Consider the following 24,280-nt stretch of genomic DNA (forward strand, 5'->3'; position numbering starts at 1 on the left):
CCACACCCAAGCCTTTTTTATTCTTTGAGACAGGACCTCAGTAAATTGCTGAGGCTTGCTTTGAACTTGCCATCCTCCTGCCTCAGCTTCCTAAGCTACTGGAATTATAGGTGTACACCACTGAGAATGGCTGATTTTTTTTTTTTTAACATCTTTGTTTATATTATCAATGTTCTTTTGTTTATAAAGTCTCCATGTTAAAATGCAAGAAAAAGGATATAAGGCATGATCGAATACATGTTTTTTTTTTTTTTCTTTTGCGGTGCTGGGGATTGAACCCAGGCCTTGTGCATGCAAGGCAAGTACTCTACCAACTGAGCTACATCCCCAGCCCCAAATACATGTTTAAAAAAGAAGTTACATTAAGCAAAATGAAAAACTAGCTTTATATATTAGGGTTATCCAAATGTATGACTTAGATAATTTAAAAGTAATCACTTGCAAGACACAATTCTACTAAATAAAAGTAATGTTGAACAACTGAGCGAGGCAGCCTGTAACTCAGCGATTTAGAAGGATGAGGCTGAGGATTGCAAATTTGAGGTCAGTCTCAGCAACTCAGCAAGACCCTGTGTCAAAATAAAAAATAAAAAAAGAACTGGGGTTATAGCTAAGTGGTAAAGTATCCCTAAATTCAATCCTCAGTACCAAAGACGGGGGGAATGGGAAAGGTCAAGTTAAAAACAGCAAAAGCCAAACCTTTCTGGCATTCAGAGGTCTGAAGCAATCATTGTCCAGCTTTTTCAAAAGAGCTAATTCCAAGGGAATCCCTTCCTCTCCCTTGGCTTGCTGACAAATGATGCACAACTAAAACATTTCTGGAATATGCGATAAAGTTAAAATGAGGAGGGGTGGCTAGGGGTTAAGTGTTTTAAAAAAGATAATGGCAGGATGAAAAAATGATATATTAATGTATACAAAACAATTTGTACTAATAAAAACGCCTTATAACCAATAAAAAAATCAATTCAAACAAAACTCCATAGTTGAAGAAGAAAATTTAAACTGTTATTTATAATATGTGAGAAGATTTTTAGGTCAAACTTCTAATATTAATATAGAACTCACAAAAATTAAAAACAAGGCAAATATTATCTTGGATTATAAAAATCTGTATTTTATAAATGACACACATATTTCTGATACTTTAAGTGTACATTAAAGAACAGGGTTACAAAATAAAATAGGTCTGCCCCTTCTTAAATCCAAAGTGGTTAATAATAACATCAGCTTATTATGCCATTTTAAAAATTAATGTGTGGTCCTATAAAACTTAAATTACTTAGAATAAATGAGGAAAAAATAGCTTATGCTTTAATACCACATTAACCCTGTAAGTTAGAATAGAATTTTTTTTTCCATTTCTACTTCAATAGCGCATTTCAACAATCATCTGGAATTTGTGCCAAGAAACAGAGGCATTCATCACCAAACCTGTTACACCACAAAAGTTTTCTTTTAACAAACTTATGGCTGCCCAACGTGAAAATGCTGCAGAGGCAGGAAGTTTTTATCTTTACTTTTGGTATCTGCAATGGAATTTTAGTAAGTATTTAAAGACATTACCTTTATTAACCTGCAATAATTATCATTTTATAGTACAAAAAGTTTCATAATGGGTCAGAAACAAGGTTTACAATATTCATAATTATTTCTGACAGTGGTAATATTTAACCTTTTGATCCAGTCTCAAAAGATTGGCAATATAACTTAAATTGTTAATATATAATGATAAATGTTGTTCCTTAAAAAAAAGTTATTTTCCTGTTTACAATTTTTAGAAAAATGTATAATATAAAAATATTTCTTCTTCATTTCCCTGCCATGAATCTTAATCCATACCTAGATTCTCCTCAAACTTCAAGGGTAAAGAATGAAACACTCCATTTTAGTAGAAACACTCCTTTCTCACAGCTAACATTTCTTCAAGGCACTCTAAAAATTCTTGAGGATGCTAAAGGAAAAACATTCCTTTGCCCACTGATCTTTGGAGCATGTTACTCCCAAACTTTTCAAAATTAAACATTATTATAAGTGGTTCTTCTGAATTTTTTGTTTTCCATGGTACAGTCCTTAAGTTATTTTTCTTTTATTTGGAGCTACTCCTTCGTTTTCAACTTGCTGAGCAGGCAAGCAACTGCTTTTGGTTTCCATGGAAACTGGAGTCCTGCGGCTGCGTGTAGGCATTCTGGTTCCACCAACCTAAGAGATGAAGCAAAGAGCAGAATAGCTTAATATATTTACAATATACCTACATACAGTAAACTGTATTATTTACATATGTGCTAATCACCTTGGGTATAATCTTGCAAATTTGTAGTCACCGGTCACCTGGCTGGCTGTATGTAAACAAGTTTTAATGTGACATAGTTTAAAGTAGTACAGTTTCTTTCAGAACAGGGTAGATAAGTGAATGGGAAAGCTACTATGTTAAATTTGGAAGAGGTTGAAATGTTAAATTAGAATAAAAGGGAATGACAGGGCTTTTGGATAAAATGTTTGCAATAATTATGCTGAAGGGAAAGAAAATAAATAAGAAATATGAAGGCAAGAGAAAGGAGATATAAGCAGGTCAGAGGTGGTGAAGAAGGAGAAGAAATTATATGGAAAAAAAGGACAGACAGTAAGACAAGGGGAATAAGAAAGAAAAGGAGAGACAAGGAAAAAAAGGAGAGACAAGGAAAAAAAAGAAGAGCCCAGCTGGGCATAGTAGCACATGCCTCTCAGTGGTTCAGAGGTTGAGGTGGAAAGATCATGAATTCAAATCTAGCCTCAGCAACTTAGGGAGACCCTGTCTCAAAATAAAATATAAGATAGGGCTGGGGATGTGGCTTAGTGGTTAAGTACCCCTGGGTTCAATCTCTGGTATTAAAAAAAAAAAAAAAAAAAAAGGAATACAGAGGATAGGCACAGGGGAAGAAGGAAGCTTGGGGGACACCATGGTGCTGCTTGCATCTTAAAGTGTACTATTCCTCACTCTCCCTTTCTAGCTCACAATGTGCAGGAGGAAGGAGGTTATTCTTTGGACCCAAACCCTTGCAAATCATAGTTCTGTTTAAAGATGAGATCTGAAAACACTGTAACCTCCTTGGCTACTAGGAGGGAGGGCAAGAAGTTTTTTAAATATGTAAAGGAGAAGGCCAGGCCTCACAGAGAAGGATGAAAGCTGTGTAGCCTGAAATCATTTCCACAGAATCTGCCCACATCTGCTTGTATCTTCCAGAGCCACCTTGCACACTTTGTTTCCTCACATCCTATCTAATGAACCCCATACTTGGCACAGTAAGGGTGATACTGTAACTACAAGCACTCTCTCATATTCAAAGTCCAACAGAAGCAGTGCTGGCATTGCTTCAACAGGTTACTGGCTCACTGAGAAATAAGACTCCAGCTCCCTTACCTATTATCTACTGCCTCTTAAAGGGGCATAATTTTTGGATGAAAATGACAAGATTAGAAAGGACAAATTTAAGTCAGGATTTGAATCTGCCAGAATGTCTGAGGTTGATGAACATTTATAACATTCCTACTAGAAAGTGCTCTGATTTTTAGATATCTATTTCACACTCTACTCAACTGGTATTTCTTACAAAGATATACTGACCATACTAATTGTATCTATTACATCTTTGAGGAAAGTTGGCATTTTGAGGACTTCCAGTGCAAGATCACACCTGTGTGTAAAATAAATGTTTGTTAAACAAGTTGCAGAAGAAATGGGTATGAAGTATGAAGCTGCTGCAAAAAGACTGCAAGTCAGAAGTAGAACAGGAAGCAAAAGGTACTCCTCAGTATATCCTATGCTTTGATGTAGCAGAGAGGCAGATATAGGGTCTACTGGGGTCTCTTCAGGGTGAGTGCCTTAAGGCACTACACAGGTGTCAGCTCTGTGTTCAAGTAGATTAGGGTCTAGGACATCACATTGGTAAAAACATTTGCTATGTGAGTCTTTACATGGAGAGAATATGCAGGTGATTTATGTTTCATACAGATTTTTTCTTCCCCAGTTTCCTTAAAGTTCTGCTCTTTCCCCATTGCTGCTAAGGCTAAAATCCCCACTGGTGCTTAGCTGAAGGGAAAGGAAAAAAGTAGAAAGTCTTATTTCCATGGTCTGCTTAGGAGCAAGGCAGGAAGGTGGGGTAATCCCCACTAAACGTAGAGATAGATTGTTATATCATAATTTTATCTAAAAGTTTCCTACTGATTCATAAATAAGCATAGATCTATCTACCTATCTACCTATCTATCTATCTATCGACCTACCTATCTACCTACCAATCTACCTACCTATCTCAAACTAAACTTGGTTATCTCATTGTCTATAGCACATAGTGTTGGGCTGTAAAGGGGCCTGGTCCTGGATAAGCTCACTAAATATTTGTCCCTGAATTGAATACATGAAGTATCTTACAAATACAAATAAATATATCACTGTGCTCAGTGATTTACATATAATAGTTAAAATATGCATTTATGTGACCTAACTCTGACCATATAATTCTCCTTTTCCAAATAAATGATTTTTTGTTATACAAAAGCACGTTTTGGACTTTTCAAGGTGGCGGACTAGAGGGTGGCTGCATTCCATGTTGCTCCAGGACTCAGAATTCAACCAGAGGAGATATTGAGAGACTTGGGACCAACTCAAAGCAACCGGGTGAGTCTCACCCATTGGGGAGGCGTCCCGGATGGGGCGGTAGTGCCTGAATGCAGGGAGCTTTGTGAAGTAGAGTTGCCCAATGAGACACCCCCTGCCCCCTCTGGAGCAGTGAACTCTGACAACTGGGATAATTGTAGAGGAGGCCGCTCAGCACAGCTCTTGGACTCAAGCAACCCACCGGGGCTCCATGCAGCTGCCCAGAGGAGGAGGTGCACAGTGAGCTGTTTGGACTCAGAGCCACCGCTCCTGAACACCGGGGAGCTGCCCGGAGGAGGAAGAAGAGCGCGGCAGGTCGCTTGGTCTTGGAGCGGCTGCACCAGAGGTCCTGGCGGCTGCCCAGAGGAGGAGGGGAGCAGTAAGTTGTTTGGACTCAGAGTGACAGCTCTTGAACACTGGGAGACTGCTCGGAGGAAGAGGAGGAGCGTGGCAGGTTGCCTGGTCTTGGAGCGGCTGCACCAGGGCTACGGGAGGCTGACCAGAGGAGAAGGCATGCGCCGGGCTGCTTGGACTCAGAGCGACCACTCCTGAACACCCAGGGGGCTGCCTGGAGGAGGAGGAGGGGGGCAGCGGGTTGCCTGGACTCGGAGTGACTGCACCAGGGCTATGGGCGGCTGCCTGGAAGAGGAGGAGGTGCGCAGCGGGTCAATTGGACTTGGAGCGACCGCACGGAACACCGGGCAGCTGCCAGGAAGAGGCGTGCAGCAGGTCGCTGGGGCTCGCAGCGTCTGTATAGGGCTCCAGGTGGCTGCTCAGAGGAGGGGCTGCATAGCCAGGAATTAGGTGTGGAGCACGGTCCCAGGACCTAGGAGTCTTCTTGGTGGAAGAGCCGTACAGAGACACGCTTAGGGGCGAAGCGAAGGGTCCAGGACTGCGGGCAGATGCTCTGAGGAGGGGCAGCCTAAGGAGACTCATCTGCGAAGGGTGAGGCTCCCAGGCCCAGGAGGTAGGTCCAGGCCCCTGGGAATGTTGCAGAGGAAGGCTGCCCAGCCCAGGTGGTAGTTGTGGATTGAGGGGAACCTCTAGGAGGGGAATTGACCAGCGAGACCTCCCCACCGGGTGAGTCTTCCCTGACAGGTGAGGTTTTCCCACAAGGATGGCAAAACCAGAGACACAGGCACAAACAGGCCTTGCCTCAGCCCGCAGCCTAGTTCCCCTTTGGATGACCATTGGTCAACAAATGGAGGCACCTCTTTTCCACTAGCAGGGAATATATCCCACCTGAAGGCCACCACCCCTAGAGAGGCAGCTTCCTTGTGGAACACCGCATTATCAACTTCCTCCAAGACATCAGGCTACTCAAGGATAAGAGGGGATATACTAGAAATCTTCAGGGACATTATAAGTCAATAGAGGAAATCTGCAATATCTCAGTGATCCACTGATACCTCAACAATATAAGAAAACAAGGGAAGAAAATGTCCCAAACAAATCTAGATGTTACATCAATAAAACCCAATGACAGCATGTCAGAAGAAATGACAGAAAGGGAGTTCGGAATGTACATAATTAAAATGATCAGGGAAGCCAACGATGAGATGAAAAAGCAAATGCAGGCATTGAATGATGAGATGCAAGAGCAAATGCAGGCACTGAATGATCGCATCAATGGACAGTTAAAAGAGCAAATACAGGAAGCAAAAGATCATTTCAATAAAGAGTTAGAGATATTGAAAAAAAAAACAAACAGAAATCCTTGAAATGAAGGAAACAATAAACCAAACTAAAAACTCCACAGAAAGCATAACCAATAGGATAGAACACCTGAAAGACAGAACCTCAGATACTGAAGACAAAATAACCTTGAAAACAAAGTTGACCAAACAGAGAAGATGGTAAGAAATCATGAACAGAATCTCCAAAAACTATGGGATATCATGAAAAGGCCAAATTTAAGAATTATTGGGATTGAGGAAGGCTGAGAGAAACAAACCAAAGGAATGAACAATCTATTCAATGAAATAATATCAGAAAATTTCCCAAATCTGAAGAATGAAATGGAAAATCAAGTTCAAGAGGCTTACAGGACTCCAAATACACAAAATTACGACAGACCCACACCAAGGCATATTAAAATGAAAATACCTAACATACAAAATAAAGACAGAATTTTAAAGGCTGTGAGAGAAAAGAACCAAATTACATTCAGAGGGAAACCAATACAAATATCAGCAGATTTTTCAATCCAGACCCTAAAAGCTAGAAGGGCCTGGAACAACATTTTTCAAGCCCTGAAAGAAAATGGATGACAACCAAGAATCTTATACCCAGCAAAACTTACCTTCAGATTAGACGATGAAATAAAATCCTTCCATGATAAACAAAAGCTAAAAGAATTTACAAAAAGAAAGCCAGCATTACAGAACATTCTCAGCAAAATATTCCATGAGGAAGAGATGAAAAACAAAGAAGCAAATCAGTAAAGGGAGGAACTATCCTAAAGGAATTGTCAGATAAAGAAGGAACCAAGTTGTGTAATAAATAAATAAATAAATAAATAAAATGAGCCAAATGACTGAGAATACATATCATATCTCAATAATAACACTGAATATTAATGGCCTGAACTCATTAATCAAAAGACATAGAATGGCAGATTGGAATAAAAAGAAAGATTCAAAAATATGTTGCCTGCAAGAGACTCACCTCATAGAAAGAGATACTCATAGACTAAAGGTGAAAGGATGGGGAAAAACATACCATGCACATGGACTCAGCATAAAGGCTGGGGTATCCATCCTTATTTCAGATAATGTGGACTTCAAAGCAAAGTTAGTCAGAAGGGATAAAGAAGGACATTTCATACTGCTTAAGGGAAGCATAAATCAGCAAGACATAACAATCATAAACATCTATGCCCCAAACAGTGGCGCATCCATGTATGTCAAACAAATCCTTCTCAATTTCAGAAACCAAATAGACCATAACACAATAATACTAGGTGATTTTATATGCCTTTCTCACCACTGGACAGATCTTCCACACAAAAATTGAACAAAGAAACCATAGATCTCAATAACACAATCAATAATTTAGAATTAACGGACATTTATAGAATATACCATCCAACCAAGAGCGAATACACTTTCTTCTCAGCAGCACATGGATCCTTCTCTAAAATAGACAACGTTTTATGCCACAAAGCTAATGTTAGCAAATACAAGAAGACAGAGACACTACCTTGTATTCTATCAGATCATAATGGATTGAAATTAGAAATAAATGAAAGAGTAAAAAACAGAAACTACTCCAACACCTGGAGATTAAACAATATGCTATTACATGATGAATGGATAAGAGAAGATATTAGGAGGGAAGTTAAAAAATTCTTAGAGGTAAATGAGAACAAATAAACATCATATCAAAATCTCTGAGACAGTATGAAAGCAGTACTTAGAGGAAGATTTATTTCATGGAGCGCATTCAATAAAAGAAGTAAAACTCAACAAACGACCTAACACTACAGCTCAAAGCCCTAGATAAAGAAGAACAGACCATCACCAAAAGTAGTAGTAGACAGGAAATAGTTAAACTCAGAGCTGAAATCGACGAAATTGAAACAAAAGAAACAATACAAAAAATTGACAAAATAAATAGTTAGTTCTTCGAAAAAATAAACAAAATTGATAAACCCTTAGCCACTCTAACAAAGAGAAGACAAGAGAAAACCCAAATCACTAAAATTTGGAATGAACAAGGAAATATCACAACAGACACGAGTGAAATACAAAACATAATTAGAAGCTATTTTGAAAATCTATTATCCAACAAAATAGAAAATTTCAAAGACATCAACAGGTTTCTAGAGACATATGAATTGCCTAAACTGAAGGAGGAGGACATACAAATTTAAATAGACCAATTTCAAGTAATGAAATAGAAGAAGTCATCAAAAGCCTACCAACAAAGAAAAGTCCGGGACCAGATGGGTTCTCAGCTGAGTTCTACAAAACCTTTAAAGAAGAGCTCATTCCAATACTCCTCAAAGTATTCCATAAAATAGAAGAGGAGGGAACCCTCCCAAACTCATTCTATGAAGCCAATATCACCCTGATACCTAAACCAGACAGAGACATATCGAGGAAAGAAAATTTCAGACCAATATCCTTAATGAACATCGATGCAAAAATTCTCAACAAAATTTTAGCAAATCACATATAAAAACATATTAAAAAGATAGTGCACAATGATCATGTGGGTTTCATCCCAGGAATGCAAGGTTGGTTCAACATCTGGAAATCAATAAATGTCATTCACCATATCAACAGATTTAAAGTCAAGAATCACATGATTATTTCAATAGATGCAGAAAAAGCATTTGATAAAATACAGCACCCCTTCATGTTCAAAACACTAGAAAAAATAGGGATAGTGGGAAAATTCCATAACATTGTAAAGGCCATCTATGCTAAGCCCATGGCTAATATCATTCTAAATGGTGAAAAACTGAAAGCATTCCCCCTAAAAACTGGAACAAGGCAGGGATGCCCCCTTTCACACTTCTATTCAATATCATCCTTGAAACTGTAGCCAGAGCAAGTAGACAGACCAAAGAAATTAAAGGGATATGAACAGGAAAAGAACTCAAACTATCCCTATTTGCGGATGATATGATTATATCCTTAGAGGAACCAGGAAATTCCACCAGAAAACTTTTAGAACTCATAAGTGAATTCAGTAAAGTAGCAGGATATAAGATCAATGCTCATAAATCTAATGCATTTTTATACATAAGTGATGAATCTCTGGAAAGAAAAATTAGGAAAACTATCCCATTCGCAATAGCATCGAAAAAAATAAAATACTTGGGAATCAATCTAACAAAAGAGGTGAAAGACCTCTACAATGAGAACTACAGAACACTAAAGAAAGACATTAAAGAAAACCTTAGAAGATGGAAAGATCTCCCATGTTCTTGGATAGGCAGAATTAATATTGTCAAAATGGCCACACTACCAAAAGTGCTATACAGATTCAATGCAATTTCAATTAATATACCAATGATGTACCTTACAGAAATAGAGCAAGCAATCATGAAATTCATCTGGAAGAATAAGAAACCCAGAATAGCAAAAGCAATCCTTAGCAGGAAAAATGAAGCTGGGTGTATCGCAATACCAGGACTTCAAGTATACTACAAAACAATAGTAACAAAAACAGCATGGTATTGGTACCAAAACAGACAGGTAGATCAATGGTACAGAATAGAGGACAGGGACACAAACCCAAATAAATATAATTTTCTCATAGTAGACAAAGGGGCCAAAAATATGCAATGGAGAAAAGATAGCCTCTTCAACAAATGGTGCTGGGAGAATTGGAAATCCATATGCAACAGAATGAAACTAAACCCATATCTCTCACCATGCTCAAAACTAAACTCAAAGTGGATTAAGGACCTTGGAATCAGACCAGAGATCCTGAAGATTATAGAAGAAAAAGTAGGTCCAGATCTTCAACATGTCAGCTTAGGACCAGACTTCCTCAACAGGACTCCCATAGCACAAGAAATAAAAGCAAGAATCAATAACTGGGATAGATTCAAACTAAAAAGCTTTCTCTCAGCAAAGGAAACTATCAGCAATGCAACGAAAGATCCTACATACAGAGTGGGAGAAAATCTTTGCCAATCATACTTCAGATAGAGCACTAATCTCCAGAATCTAAAAAGAACTCAAAAAACTCTACATCAAGAATGCAAATAACCCAGTCAACAAATGGGCTAAGGAAATGAACAGACACTTCACAGAAGAAGATCTACAAGCAATCAACAAACATATGAAAAAATGTTCCTCATCTCCAGTAATAAGAGAAATGCAAATCAAAACTACCCTAAGATTCCATCTCACCCCAATTAAAATGGCCATTATCAAGAATACAAGCAACAATAGGTGTTGGCGAGGATGTGGGGAAAAAGGTACACTCATACATTGCTGGTCGGGCTGCAAATTAGTGCAGCCACTCTGGAAAGCAGTGTGGAGATTCCTTAGAAAACTTGGAATGGAACCACCATTTGACCCAGCTATCCCACTCCTTGGCCTATACCCAAAGGACTTAAAATTAGCATACTTCACAGATACAGCCACATCAATGTTCATAGCTGCTCAATTCACAATAGCCAGACTGTGGAACCAACCTAGATGCCTTTCAATTGATGAATGGATAAAGAAACTGTGGTATATATATATACAATGGAATATTACTCAGCCATAAAGAATGATAAAATTACGGCATTTGCAGGCAAATGGATGAAACTGGAGAATATCATGCTAAATGAGATAAGCCAATCTCAAAAAACCAAAGGACGAATCATCTCTCTGATAAGCGGCTGATGACACATAATGGGGGGTGGGAGGGATTAGGGTTAGGGAAGGGGGAAAGAATGGAGGAAGGAAGGACTGTATAGAGGGAAAAGAAGGGTGGGAGGGCAGGGGGGAAGGGAAAAAAATAACAATGAATCAAACATTACCCTATGTAAATTTATGATTACACAAATGGTATGCCTTTACTCCATGTATAAACAGAGAAACAACATGTATCCCATTTGTTTACAATAAAAAAATATATATTTTATATATGTGTGTGTGTGTGTATATATATATATATATATATATACATATATACATACACATACACACTACTGCCACATATGACTAAAAAGAACAGAAAAACAAAAGTACATTTTGGACCACATTATTAAAAAAATTAAATCATAAAAGCATTTTACAATCATAAGTACTCAACATTATTTTAGTGTTAATCTGTATCAATAAAGAAAGAATAAGACTATTACTCAGTTCTTTTTTAAAAACACCTTGTACAAATAAATTTATCCTTCCCTTTACAGTTAGGTGTTTGGTATCACGGTATTAAACCATTCATTTTCACTTAACAGGAATAAGCAACCCCTACACAGAATTATATATTATAGTTCAGAGACTATCATCAGTATTTCTAAATTAAAAGAAAACCAGCCTTCTAGAAAAAAGTATAGGTATTTCAAAAATGGTTTTCAATTATTATTTCCTTAGGAGGTTATAAAAACCACTACTTATATTGTATATAAACTAGGAATAGAGAACCACAACTGTAGATAAAATAACTTAAGATGCTAACAATTAACTTTCTCCATTCTTTCACTGATCTCAACTGGTTAACTGTATTTATATTTTCTTGGTCAATGTTAACTAGGAATGTTCAAGGAGCTCAGTGTTGAGTGCCTGCTTAGCATGTAGAAGGCCCTGGGTTCAATCCCCAGCACAAACAAAGAAACAAACAAACATATGCTTCCAAACAGTAACATTAGGGTAAAGAACTGAAAAACATAAACAATCCTATTCACTATAAATTGTTTTTGAAAACTCATCATTATTTGCATTCTAGTTATTTCTCAAAAGGATTTGAAGACATTTACAGATTATTTTTCTGTAATATAGAAAGGAAAAAAAAACAGAACATTCAGAGGATACACGAGTGATAAATTCTCTGGGGTAAACATATTGAAAAGGTTATAAAACTCAGTAATTTTGACTCAAATTATTTTTTTGCTATCAGGAAGGAAAATACACTGGGTTTTGTCTCCTGACCATTGAGAAAGCAAAATTTTTCCTACAACTAAACTTAAATTGGAATTTCTTACATTATATAGAGTGACTGACATGGTGAAGAATATTTCTAGCTATAGCTCTGTGGGGTTTAGATAAATAATTATTCAAGTGACATTTCTAGTAGGGATTTTATAAAGAGTAACATTAAATGTAATTTAATAAATACTGTGTTATACACAGCAAAATACAATTTAGCCATTAATACTGTACCTGCATTTGTAACAAGGCACTCCATTAACTACTAATTTTTAATTTTCCCACAGCCTAGTAATCAACTTTTATTATATCATAATTTTATTGTATGTATTCTTTTGAAAATTGCCTCAAATACTTAATAAAATTGAATAGAGTATACATAACTAAAAAACTGCAAGTACAACTTTGATTTTATAGGAACATTGAGACTGAACCATGCAGATGCCTTGCCCATGCACCCACAGAGCAAGCTAGTAGAATTTTCTTTAGTTGATTTAAAAACCTTATAAAAATAGGAAGTTCCACTGACAAAAAGACTGGAAATGGTACAGCATACAACTTCACCTTTTTGATGGATATTGGTTGTAGAATGGCACTGTGATTAACATGGAAATGTAAAGCTCAGGTTGAAGTACAGTCAGTGAAACATTAATAATAAGCAACCTAATAGAACATTTAATTTCAAAAAGATCTTACCTTTTGCTGTGTTGTAGGACCCAGTGATTTGGGTGGAAAAGTACAAGGTATCCGTCCGTGATGAATATGATATGGTAACAGAAGACTGGGATCTAACGGGACCCAAGGAACAGAGAGACTGGAAGGTATACCAGGAAGGTCACAATGTGTTTTATGTAAATTGTATGCTGTCCTAGTAACTTTTCCATCAGAGGTCTTGTAGATCAGGAGCGAAGAATCTTCTGCTGCATGAGACAACAAGTAGGAACCCTCCTGCAAACTAAATATATGACTGAAGTTCAATTTACTAGCTCACTGGGTCAATTTCAACAGCACTTTCTTAACCATGATCTATTAATAAAACTGAACACAAATACAGGAATACACCGCCTCTGAAAATGCTTTTATGACCAATAAAAATAGACTTCAAATTTTAAAAGTCTTTTAAACTATTTTAATGCCTTTTAGGCAATTAATTTTAATTTTTATTCTAAAGTTCAGAATATCTGATCATTTTCTTTTCACTACGTATCAGGCAATTTGTAAAATTTCAATTGTCTAATAGAAAAAGTCTGCCTATTTTTCTAATCTATGGAGAACAGATGCTTACTGAAAAACATCTGTCTTTCAACATTTTCATTCATTCAACATCCCATCTACTTTGTTTCTAGTAATAAATAGAAGTTAACAGGTAGAGATATAGAGTAATAAATAGTAATAGAAGCAGAATATGAGTTAATGTTAATACTGAACTGTACACAAATTTTAAGAGGGCAGACCTCATGTTCAATGATCTTATCATAATAAAATTAAAATTATTTTAAATTATAAAAATGACAAAAAAACATGAAAGAAAGTTAATGTTACATGTTTATGACAGCTGGTACTTTAAAATAAAGTGGCATAAACAATTGGTGGAACAACCAAGATACAATATGAAGTATTATTATGAGGATAATAATACAAATAGCAGCTAATAGGTACTGAATTTTTATCATAAGCCAACTAACTAATATACTGCTTCATATCCATTTTCTAATTAAATCCTCTGCAACAAATCTTCAAAGCATAATATTAATTATTAACTTCATTTTGGTGATAAACAAATTAAGAGACGTTAAGCAATTTGCCCAAAGTTGTGAGTACAGTAGGGTTTATATATAAACCCAGGCAGTCAAATTTCACAGGCCATACCCTTAATCATGACCCTCTACTGACACAATAATCAGTTATGTCAAACATCCAATTCACATTTTCCTTTCCTTCTTAGAAAGCTTTAAGCAATTCAATGTGCCATCAAAAAGAGCTAACAGGATATGATTAATATACTGTGCTTTCTTGGGATTACACTCCTTTGGATCAAAGGAGAACAGTTCTTTCTCACATTATTAAAAAGAGAGATTAATCATACTTTAGTTATATAGATCTGCCTACAAACCTGTAAGTTACAGTTTCATTGACTTTTTTTTTGTACAGGGGATTTAATCCAGGGGTACTTAACCCCTGAGTCCCATTCACAGTCCTTTTTTATTTTGAGACAGGGTTTTGCTAAATTGCTTAGGACCTTGATAAGTTGCTGAGGTTGGCCTTGAACTTGGGATCCTCCTGCCTCAGTCTCCCTAGTCTCGGGGGTTACAGTCATGCATTTTCATTCACTTTTTAAACTAAAAATTAATAGATGTTGATGAAGGCAGTACCAAGAATTATTCTTATCCTTTAGAATCTTTCTTCTTTTATCACTTTCACATAAGGAAATGAATAATAATTGATATGGAAGCAGGAATAAATAACATTTCAAATATTGAGCTTTTACCAATGAAAATCACTAAAATCACAAAAAATGAAGAATATTTTAGTTTACCAAAAAATGTATACATATTTTGTGACATGGGTCTTGCTATGTTGCCCAGGTTGATCTTGAACTCCTAGGTTCAAGTGATCCTCCTGCCTCAACCTCCCAATTTGTGCCATCCTGCCCTGCTCCAGAGCAATGTTTTTCCTGCATTATCCAAGTGGGCCCAATGTAATCAGTTTTTAAATGTGGAAGGAAGCTGAAGAGTCATAGGGAGATCCTACCTAGAAACAAATGCAGCCAAGTGGATACTACGATTTGAACCCAGTGAGACCCATTAGTTCTTAAGATCTACAAAACTGCAAAATATTAAATTTGTGTTGTTTTACAAGACTCATTTTGTATAGCTAAAACAGAAAACTAATTTAAGTCTGGGGATGTAGCTTAATGGTAGCGTGTGTGTAGCATGTGTGAGGTTCTGGTTTTCATTTCCCAGCACCATACTCAAATAAATAAGAAAATTAGTAACAAATGAAATAAGATATTTATAATAAAAATTCAAAAGCATCTGGTAAGTTTCATGTATAAATACTGTCCCTGCTTACAAATACAAATGTTGTCAAAGAATCTCAGAACTAAGAAGTCCTTAGGTACTTTCTGTACCTGACACTATCATTTTACAAATAAGGAAACACACATCTGGGTGTATAGTTTAAGTGGAGAGTTAGAACTTGAACTTGGAAATTTTGACTTTGAGTTCAGACTTCTGAATTGTTGTCTAGTTTATCTTTTCATAAGGGTCTAACAGAAGGTATGTAAAAATTCATATAATAGCTGGATAAATGATATGGAAATTCATATTCTTAATTTGCCATACACTTAATAAATAACTGTTGGTTACTACCTCTCTGTGGCTTCTTTATCCTACATGAAAACTTTGGTAGTCTAAATAATGGTCACCCACGATATTCACATCCTGATCTCCAGACCTGTAAATACATTAACTTTAATGGCTCTGCAAATATGTTAAGGATTCTGAGATGAGGAGATTATACTAGATTCATTGGTAGGGCCAATGTAATTACAGGGCCCTTGTGGGAAGTAAGCAGAGGAAAATACTATTATTAGGGAGAATGCAGTGTCACCTGGATGCAGACATCTGAGTGATGAACTCTGAAGATGGAGGAAGGGGCTGCAAGTCAAAGAATACAGTGGGTACTAGAAACCTGTAAAGGACAAGGAAGGCATGGTGGTGTACACCTGTTATTTCAGCAACTTGGAAGGTTGAGACAGGAGGATCCCAAGTTCAAGGCTAGCCTCGGCAGTTTGGCGAGACACTGTCTCCAAAAAAAAGAAAAGGAACAGTTCTACAGTTCTAGTTCTTGCCTTACAGCTCCAGAAGAAATAAGCCCTGCTGATGCCTTTGACTTTAGATAGTGAAATTGATTCTGAATTTTGGGCCTTCAGAACCATAAACAGAATTATAATTTCATATTACTTTAAGTCACTTTTAGTAGTGGCAATTTATTATATGGGCAATAGGAAACTAATAAAATAGCCTTGTAGAAAAATATATTTGCAAGTTCATTATAACCAGATACTGTCATATTATCTTTTCATTTATATTTTTATAATTTCAACTTAAACAAAATAATTCTTGCATTTCTGGTTTTTTCCCACTGATTGGTAATAACATATTTTCAAATTTTCTAAGAATAGTTGCATAAGAAAATCAGACATATCAGTGCAAAATGTCCAAAAAATACTTACCTACTTAATTTCTTTAGAATGTGTTGGAGAATGTTAAATAAACTTGAAACCCTATTAAACAGAAGAAATGTATGTAAAATTAAACCAAAAACACTTAATTCTTAATAATTACAGCTTCTCAGGAAAAGAAATACCCTCAATAACACAGGAAAACAGCAGATGAGACAATATAAAATAATACCAAACTGTTTAACTTTTGGATGAAAAAATGATAAACTTTTATTTTTGTCACTTCTGTATGTCTTTTAGACATGGTGGTAAATTAGTTTCCAAATATTTGATGGGTACTTTAAGTATGCAATTACAGAGAAGCTAGTGATTGTGGATGGAACAACTAAAGGGAAATGAAATGTTATTCTAAGTTCTTTTTCAGTATCTTTTCTAGATCCTTATTCCTATATTATTTCTCTTTTTAAAAAATGATTTTCACTGAGAGAAGTGAGGCAGGCAGAGAATAGGGTATAGAACAATTTTTCTATTCACATATGTAAAGAAAAATTACCACCCAAGAGAAGCAATTCATATGAACAAAAGTGGATATAGTTAAGTGTAGGCATAGAATTCAAGTTTGAATTTGGGACATTTAAAAAACATCAAGTCTCAGAGTTGGAACTATGCAGTTAATGTAAGTTAAGACAATTTCCCATTCTAAATGGTGAATTAAACATATCAATTAAGACCAAGAATGTCTGACATCAGCTTAGTCATGGGCTCTGGGGGCAAGGACCTATAAGTCTCAGTTCTCATATATAAAATGGCAAAGATACTACAACCAGCCTTTCATAGGAAGTTGTGAGATACAAATGAGATAATATTCATAAGTTATTTTCCTTTGTATTTAGGCACTTAAAGAGTTCTGAGTACAACAAATTCATTTAGTTTTGGTATACAAAAAGTTTGGTAGGATGGGCAAACTTTTAGAAACTGTGATGTCCAAATCAATGTCCATAAACCTGAGAGCTGAGAACTCCCTTTCCTGTGAAGAGGCAGAATGTTTGTTTCCTATGTACTTTAAGATGGTGGCCACTCTATAGCTCCAGCCTCCTTTGCTTTAAGTAGAAAGACTGGTTCTTTTGACATTAGATTTAATTTGGAGATGGAGATGGAGATGCCTACTATGGATGGCTCACAAGTTGGGTTAGGAAAACCTCAGTGTATAAAATGATTAGAAATCTTGAAAATAAATTATTTAAGCTTAACCAATATCTAAAGGTAAAAGAAAATTTGTTATCATATTAACAAGTTTTTTTCAATTATATCACAAAGTGAACTTTCTTACTTAAGTGCTGAAAGTTTTTCTTTTAATTCTTCTGAGGTAATTTCTTCTAGCAGGAAAAGCCTTGAGGTAAATGCATCAATATGCCCTAAAATAAAATATCAAACTTAAAAAAAAAAAGGAAATGAGGTATTTAAAAAACAAAAAAACCAACAAGTTACCTACTCTCCTTCAAGATGTATTTTACAAAATTTTAATAATTATAAAAAATTTTACATTCTAAAAGGAGAAATACATGTTTTATTAGGTCTATCAAGCAAAGTTATATTTTAAAATGACAAAAATTCAAATTATAAAAAAAGTTCATATTCATTTTTAAGTATTTGCTGAGTGTAGAAAAGTTCACAAATGTCCACAAACACAAGCTAATTCCTAAGCCTACAATTTAAGAATAACTGATCAGGGTTGGGGTTGTGGCTCAGTGGTAAAGTTGATCAGGGTTGGGGTTGTGGCTCAGTGGTAAAGTGCTTGCCTAGCATGTGTGAGGCCCTGGGTTCAATCCTCAGCACCACATAAACAAATAAATAAATAATATATAGATATTGTGCCCATCTATAAAAAAAAAAATTAAAAAGAATAACTTCAAATATTAGTTTTTCTAATTCCCATTAAAGTTTCATTTTTATTGAGTTTTTCAAGGAAATATATACCTATTATTAAAATAAGCACTTAAAAATTTGCTGATTGGTTATGCTCTATATATCTTTATACATGTGGTTCTTAGGATGACAATTAGATTATAAACAATATGGCTTATTATTTAACTAAAGCACACCATGAGATTTCTTGTGGTTTAAACAGTCTGCTCAGTCTTTTTTCTTTTTCTTTTTTCCTGGGGATTTCCAGGGTCTGTACATGCTACCACCATATATTCCCCAATCAAATTTTATTTTGAGATAGGGTCTAACTAATTTGCTGAGGCTGATCACTAACTTACGATCCTCCTGCTTTAGTCTACTGAGCACCTAGGATTACAAACAAGCACCATCATGCCAACTCAAAAGTCTTACTTACTTACAAGCATGATATGAATCTAAAATTCCAAAAACCAAAACAGTACATGTTCAAAATAACACTTCTATTTTAAAAAGTCATGTGTATGTTTTAACAAACAGGTTGAGACACAACAGTGAAGCTTTATGATATACCAAGAGTGATACAAAACTTAGCCCTGAGTCAAATCAAGTCATGATTATCAATCAAGTCATGATTTAACCATCTGTCATGATTAAAAAATCAGGAAGCATAAAAGGAACACTCACCATGACTAAAAATGATACTGTTTTAAAATAATACTGTTTTTGGATTTACTTTTATTAATTCATAATATTGGGTTGTTAAAACAAATTACCAGGCATGTTGATATCAATCATAGGAACAACAAAATACATATAATTTTCATATCTAGCCCACTTTAATTTCATTTGCTTTATACTCAAAGAATTTAATTAGAATACAGCTCAGTTTGTAGAAGGCCCTGGGTTCAATTCCTAGCACTGCAAAAAAAAAAAAAAAAAAAAAAAAAGCTAAGATAACATGAAAAATAAATATTCACAATTTAGGGAGATTTCAACATATCTTAAGTGACTGATAGAATATGTTGATTAAAATAAAAGTGGGTATATAGAAAACTTGAGAAAAACAGGATTAACCAAATGAATATACAGAGAATACTATGCCCAACAATTGCAGAATATACATTTTTTTGCAAATATTTTTCTATGACATATACCTATATCAATATACCTATATTAATTTCCAAATATTTGAGAATTTAAAAATTGTTTCAGTGTTGATGGCTTAATTGCATTGTGGTCCAAGAACATACTGTGATCTCAATCCTTTAGGTCTATTTTCGTAAGTATATGTATATATTTGCAAAAAAATCATACAGTGACATTTCTAATAACAAAGTTGTGCATTTAATGGTTTTAAAACCATAGAAAAAGGATGTTTTGTGCTATTTTATTTTTTGGTACTGGGGATTGAACCCAAGGGCACTAAACCAGTGAGCTACAACCCTAGCCCTTGACATTTTTTTTGAGACAAGGTCTTGCTAAGTTGCTTAGAGCCTAAGTTGCCAAGGCTGGCTTCAAATTTACAATCCTCCTGCCTCAGACTCCCGAATTGTTGGGATTACAGATGTGTGCCACCACACCTGGCAACATTATATTTTTAGATGCTTACAAAATAAGCCTTCGAAGAGACTAACAGTTCTTACCCTTTTAAAGAAACTCAATGAAAAAGTACATATTATAGTATACATCAAATATGGTCTATCAATTCAGACAATCATCCTAAGCGCTAAGAGGGCTTACCTCCTTGAGATTACAACTATTGAGAGAGCCAAGATGTTGGACTGCCTTCAAGAGAAGCTGCCTTCCTTGTCGCTTGGTAATTCAGGTTTCAAGCAGAGGAAAATTTTTCTCTGTGAGGCAGTCTTTGCTGCTCATCGATCCCCTGCTGTTTACCCCATTTGTCCACCTCAATCACCTGCAGACTGCCAGTATATCAATCTACTTTTTGAGTGCAGATCTCTCACTGCCTGCCATCTATCATTTGCCATTTGCCTGTTTGCCTGCCTCTTGCCTGCCCATCACCTTCCTTTCACTTACCAATCACCCACCACCTGAGGTCCACCTGCCAATCATCTGCCAGGAGCCTGCAGACCACCCACAGACCACAGACCTCCAGCTGATCACCAGCTGCCTGCTACTGCCTGCAAGTCCAGTACCCACAGGTTTGGTTAAATGTGGTTGCCACCATTTTGGGACAAAAGTCAGGACCTGCAGGACCCCCAGCCTGACTGACCATGCTCCACCTCCAGGACACCCCAGCCTGAATGACCACACCCCACAAGGACTTGCCACCAACACCCCATGCGGCAACTTCCCATTTGCCAACACATTTGGAAACCAATGCAGCCATCTTGTATTATCCTGGAAGTGGAAGTTGCCATCTTTAGGTGGGGCCAATCCCATTCTAAGACACCTCCTGGAGACTGGAAGCTCATTGTCAGAACAGGTTTTGGAATCCTGCAGGGTCACTATAAGCCTATAAGGGGGAAATTGCAATACCCCAGGATCTGCATAGCTGGAAGGGAAGATAACGTGAACAACATGAAAAAAACAATGGAAGAAAGTATTCCAAACAAACCAAGATTTTATATTAATAGAATCCAATGACAGCATGGTAGAAGAAATGTCAGAAAAGGCGTTCAGAATATACTTAATTAATATACTTAATTAAAATGATTCATGAAGCAAAGAATGAAATAAGATAGTAAATGCAGGCAATGAATGATCACTCCAATAAATAGTTAAAAGAGCAACTGCAGGAAGCAGATGAAATAAAGGAAACAATAAACCAAATAAAAAACTCAGGGGGTTTCAAGATGGCGGCCTAGAGGGTGGCTGCATTTCATGTTGCTCCGGGACTCAGGATTCAAAAGAGGAGATATTGAGACGCTTGGGACCAACTCAAAGCAGCCGGGTGACTCTCACCCCCTGGGGAGGCATCCCGGATGGGACGGTGGTCCCGGAACGCAGGAAACTTTGTGAAGTGGAACTGCCAGCGAGACGCCCCTCCCCCCGCTGGAGCAGTGAACTCGGACAGCTGGGAGCGCCATAAAGGAGGCCGCTCGGCACAGCACTGGGACTCGGAGCAACCACTGGGGCTCCGGCGGCTGCCCAGGGGAGGAGTGGCGAGGAGAGCTGTGTGGACTCAGGACACTGGGGCCTGCCCTGGGGAGGAGGAGGAGGAGCGTGGCCACTTGGATTCGGAATGACTGCACCAGAGCTACAGGCGGTTGCCAGAGGAGAAGCTGCGCAGCGAGCTGTTTGGACTCAGAGCGATGCTTCTGAACACCGGGGCCTGCCCTGGGGACGAGGAGGAGGAAGAGGAGCGCGGCCGCTTGGATTCGGGGTGACTACACCAGAGCTACAGGCGGTTGCCAGAGAAGGGGCTGCGTGGCGAGTTGTTTGGACTCAGACCACTTCTGAACCCCGGGGCCTGCCCGGAGGAGTAGGAGGAGGAGGAGGAGGACAGCGGCGGGTCCTTTGGACTCGCAGTGACTGCATTAGCGCTCTAGACGGCTGCTCGGAGGAGAAGGCGAGAGGTGAGTTGTTTGGACTTAAAGTGACAGCTTCTGAACACAGGGGGGCTGCCTGGAGGAGAAGCGTGGTGGGACGTTTGGTCTTGAGTGGCCGCACCAGAGCTCCGGGCGGTTGCCCAGAGGACCCGTGCTGCGGGTCACGTGGACTCAGAGCCACTCAGAGCGACTGCTCCTGAACACCCCGGGGGTTACCTGGAGAAGGAGGAGGAACGGGGAGGGTCACTTCGACTCAGAGTGATTGATTGCCCAGGGCTACGGGTGGTTGGTGGAGGTGGAGGCACGCAGTGAGTTTCTTGGAATCCTAGTGACCGCACCGGAACACTGGGCGGCTGTCTGGAGGAAGAGGCGTGTGGCGGGTCTCTGGGATTCAGAGCGATTGTACAGGGCCCCAGGTGGCTGCTCAGAGGAGGGGCCGCATAGTCAGGCGATTAGGTGCAGAGCAGGGTCCCAGGATCTAGGAGGCTTCTTGGTGGAAGAGCCGCACAGAGACAGGCTTAGGGCGGAGCGAAGGTTCCAGGCCTGCGGGCAGATTCTCTGAGGAAGGGCAGCCTAGGGAGAGTCATCTGCAAAGGGTGAGGCTCCCAGGCCCAGGAGGTAGGGCCGGGCGCCTGGGAACTTTGCAGAGGAAGGCAGCCCAGCCCAGGCAGTAGCTGTAAATTGAGGCGAACCTCTAGGAGGGAACTGACCAGCGACACCTCCCCACCGGGTGAGTCTTCCCTGCTGGGTGAGGTTTCCCCACAAGGATGGCAAAACCAGAGACACAGGCCCAAACAGGCCTTGCCTCAGCCCACAGCCTAGGTCCCCTTTGGATGACCATTGGTCAGCAAGTGGAGGCACCTCTGCCCACTAGCAGGGATTATACCCCACCTGAAGGCCACCACTCCTAGAGAGGCAGCTTTCTTGTGGAGCACCACATTATCAACTTCCTCCAAGACTTCAGCCTACTGAAGGCTAAGGGGGGATATATATAGAAATCTTCAGGGACATTGTAAGTCAATAGAGGAAATCTGCAATATCTCAGCGGTCCTATGATACCTGAACAATATGAGAAAACAAGGAAAGAAAATGCTGCAAACAAATCTAGATGTTACATCAATAAAACCCAGTGACAGCATGGCAGAAGAAATGACAGAAAAGGAGTTCAGAATGTACATAATTAAAATGATCAGAGAAGCAAACGATGAGATGAAAGAGCAAATGCACGCGCTGAATGATGAGATGAAAGAGCAAATGCAAGCATTGATTGATCGCACCAATCGACAGTTAAAAGAGCAAATACAGGAAGCAAAAGATCATTTCAATAAAGAGTTAGAGATATTGAAAAAAAACCAAACAGAAATCCTTGACATGAAGGAAACAATAAACCAAATTAAGAACTCCATAGAAAGCATATCCAATAGGATAGAACACCTGGAAGACAGAACCTCAGACATTGAAGACAAAATATTTAACCTTGAAAACAAAGTTGAACAAACAGAGAAGATGGTAAGAAATCATGAACAGAATCGACAAGAACTATGGGATATCATGAAAAGGCCAAATTTAAGAATTATTGGGATTGAGGAAGGCTGAGAGAAACAAGCCAAAGGAATGAACAATCTATTCAATGAAATAATATCAGAAAATTTCCCAAATCTGAAGAATGAAATGGAAAATCAAGTTCAAGAGGCTTACAGGACTCCAAATACACAAAATTACAACAGACCCACACCAAGGCACATTATAATGAAAATACCTAACATACAAAATAAAGACAGAATTTTAAAGGCTGTGAGAGAAAAGAACCAAATTACATTCAGGGGGAAACCAATACGGATATCAGCAGATTTTTCAATCCAGACCCTAAAAGCTAGAAGGGCCTGGAACAACATTTTTCAAGCCCTGAAAGAAAATGGATGACAACCAAGAATCTTATACCCAGCAAAACTTACCTTCAGATTAGACGATGAAATAAAATCCTTCCATGATAAACAAAAGCTAAAAGAATTTACAAAAAGAAAGCCAGCATTACAGAACATTCTCAGCAAAATATTCCATGAGGAAGAGATGAAAAACAAAGAAGCAAATCAGCAAAGGGAGGAATTATCCTAAAGGAATTGTCAAATAAAGGAGGAAACAAGTTGTGTCAAACAAATAAATAAATAAAATTTAAAAAATGAACCAAATGACCGGGAAACCAAATCATATCTCTATAATAACCCTGAATGTTAATGGCCTGAATTCATCAATCAAAAGACACAGACTGGCAGATTGGATTAAAAAGAAAGATCCAACAATATGTTGCCTGCAAGAGACTCACCTCATAGAAAAAGATACCCATAGACTAAAGGTGAAAGGATGGGGAAAAACATACCATGCACATGGACTCAGCAAAAAAGCTGGTGTATCCATCCTCATTTCCGATAATGTGGAC

The 24,280-nt window shown here is 37.8% G+C and overlaps 1 protein-coding gene across 6 annotated transcripts in view; it reads right to left on the reverse strand.

Annotated features, from left to right (window-relative positions):
• Positions 1-1,075: 1,075 nt before the first annotated feature.
• ICE2 (interactor of little elongation complex ELL subunit 2) overlaps positions 1,076-24,280 on the reverse strand; it is a 61,021-nt gene continuing 37,816 nt past the window's right edge. For 3 of the 6 annotated variants that reach the window (XM_079125943.1, XM_079125942.1, XM_079125941.1), the window contains 4 exons: positions 17,757-17,841; positions 16,478-16,528; positions 12,937-13,195; positions 1,076-2,202 (listed from right to left, as the gene is read on the reverse strand). In XM_079125943.1, the coding sequence (XP_078982069.1) occupies positions 2,074-2,202; positions 12,937-13,195; positions 16,478-16,528; positions 17,757-17,841 (524 nt within the window). In that variant the 3' untranslated portion in view covers positions 1,076-2,073. The remainder of the gene's footprint in view (positions 2,203-12,936; positions 13,196-16,477; positions 16,529-17,756; positions 17,842-24,280) is intronic. The other 3 variants (XM_079125946.1, XM_079125945.1, XM_079125944.1) reach the window with 1 other exon arrangement.

The sequence above is a fragment of the Sciurus vulgaris genome, assembly GCF_902686455.1.
Source record: "Sciurus vulgaris genome assembly, chromosome: 2".
NCBI classification, from domain to species: Eukaryota; Metazoa; Chordata; class Mammalia; order Rodentia; family Sciuridae; genus Sciurus; species Sciurus vulgaris.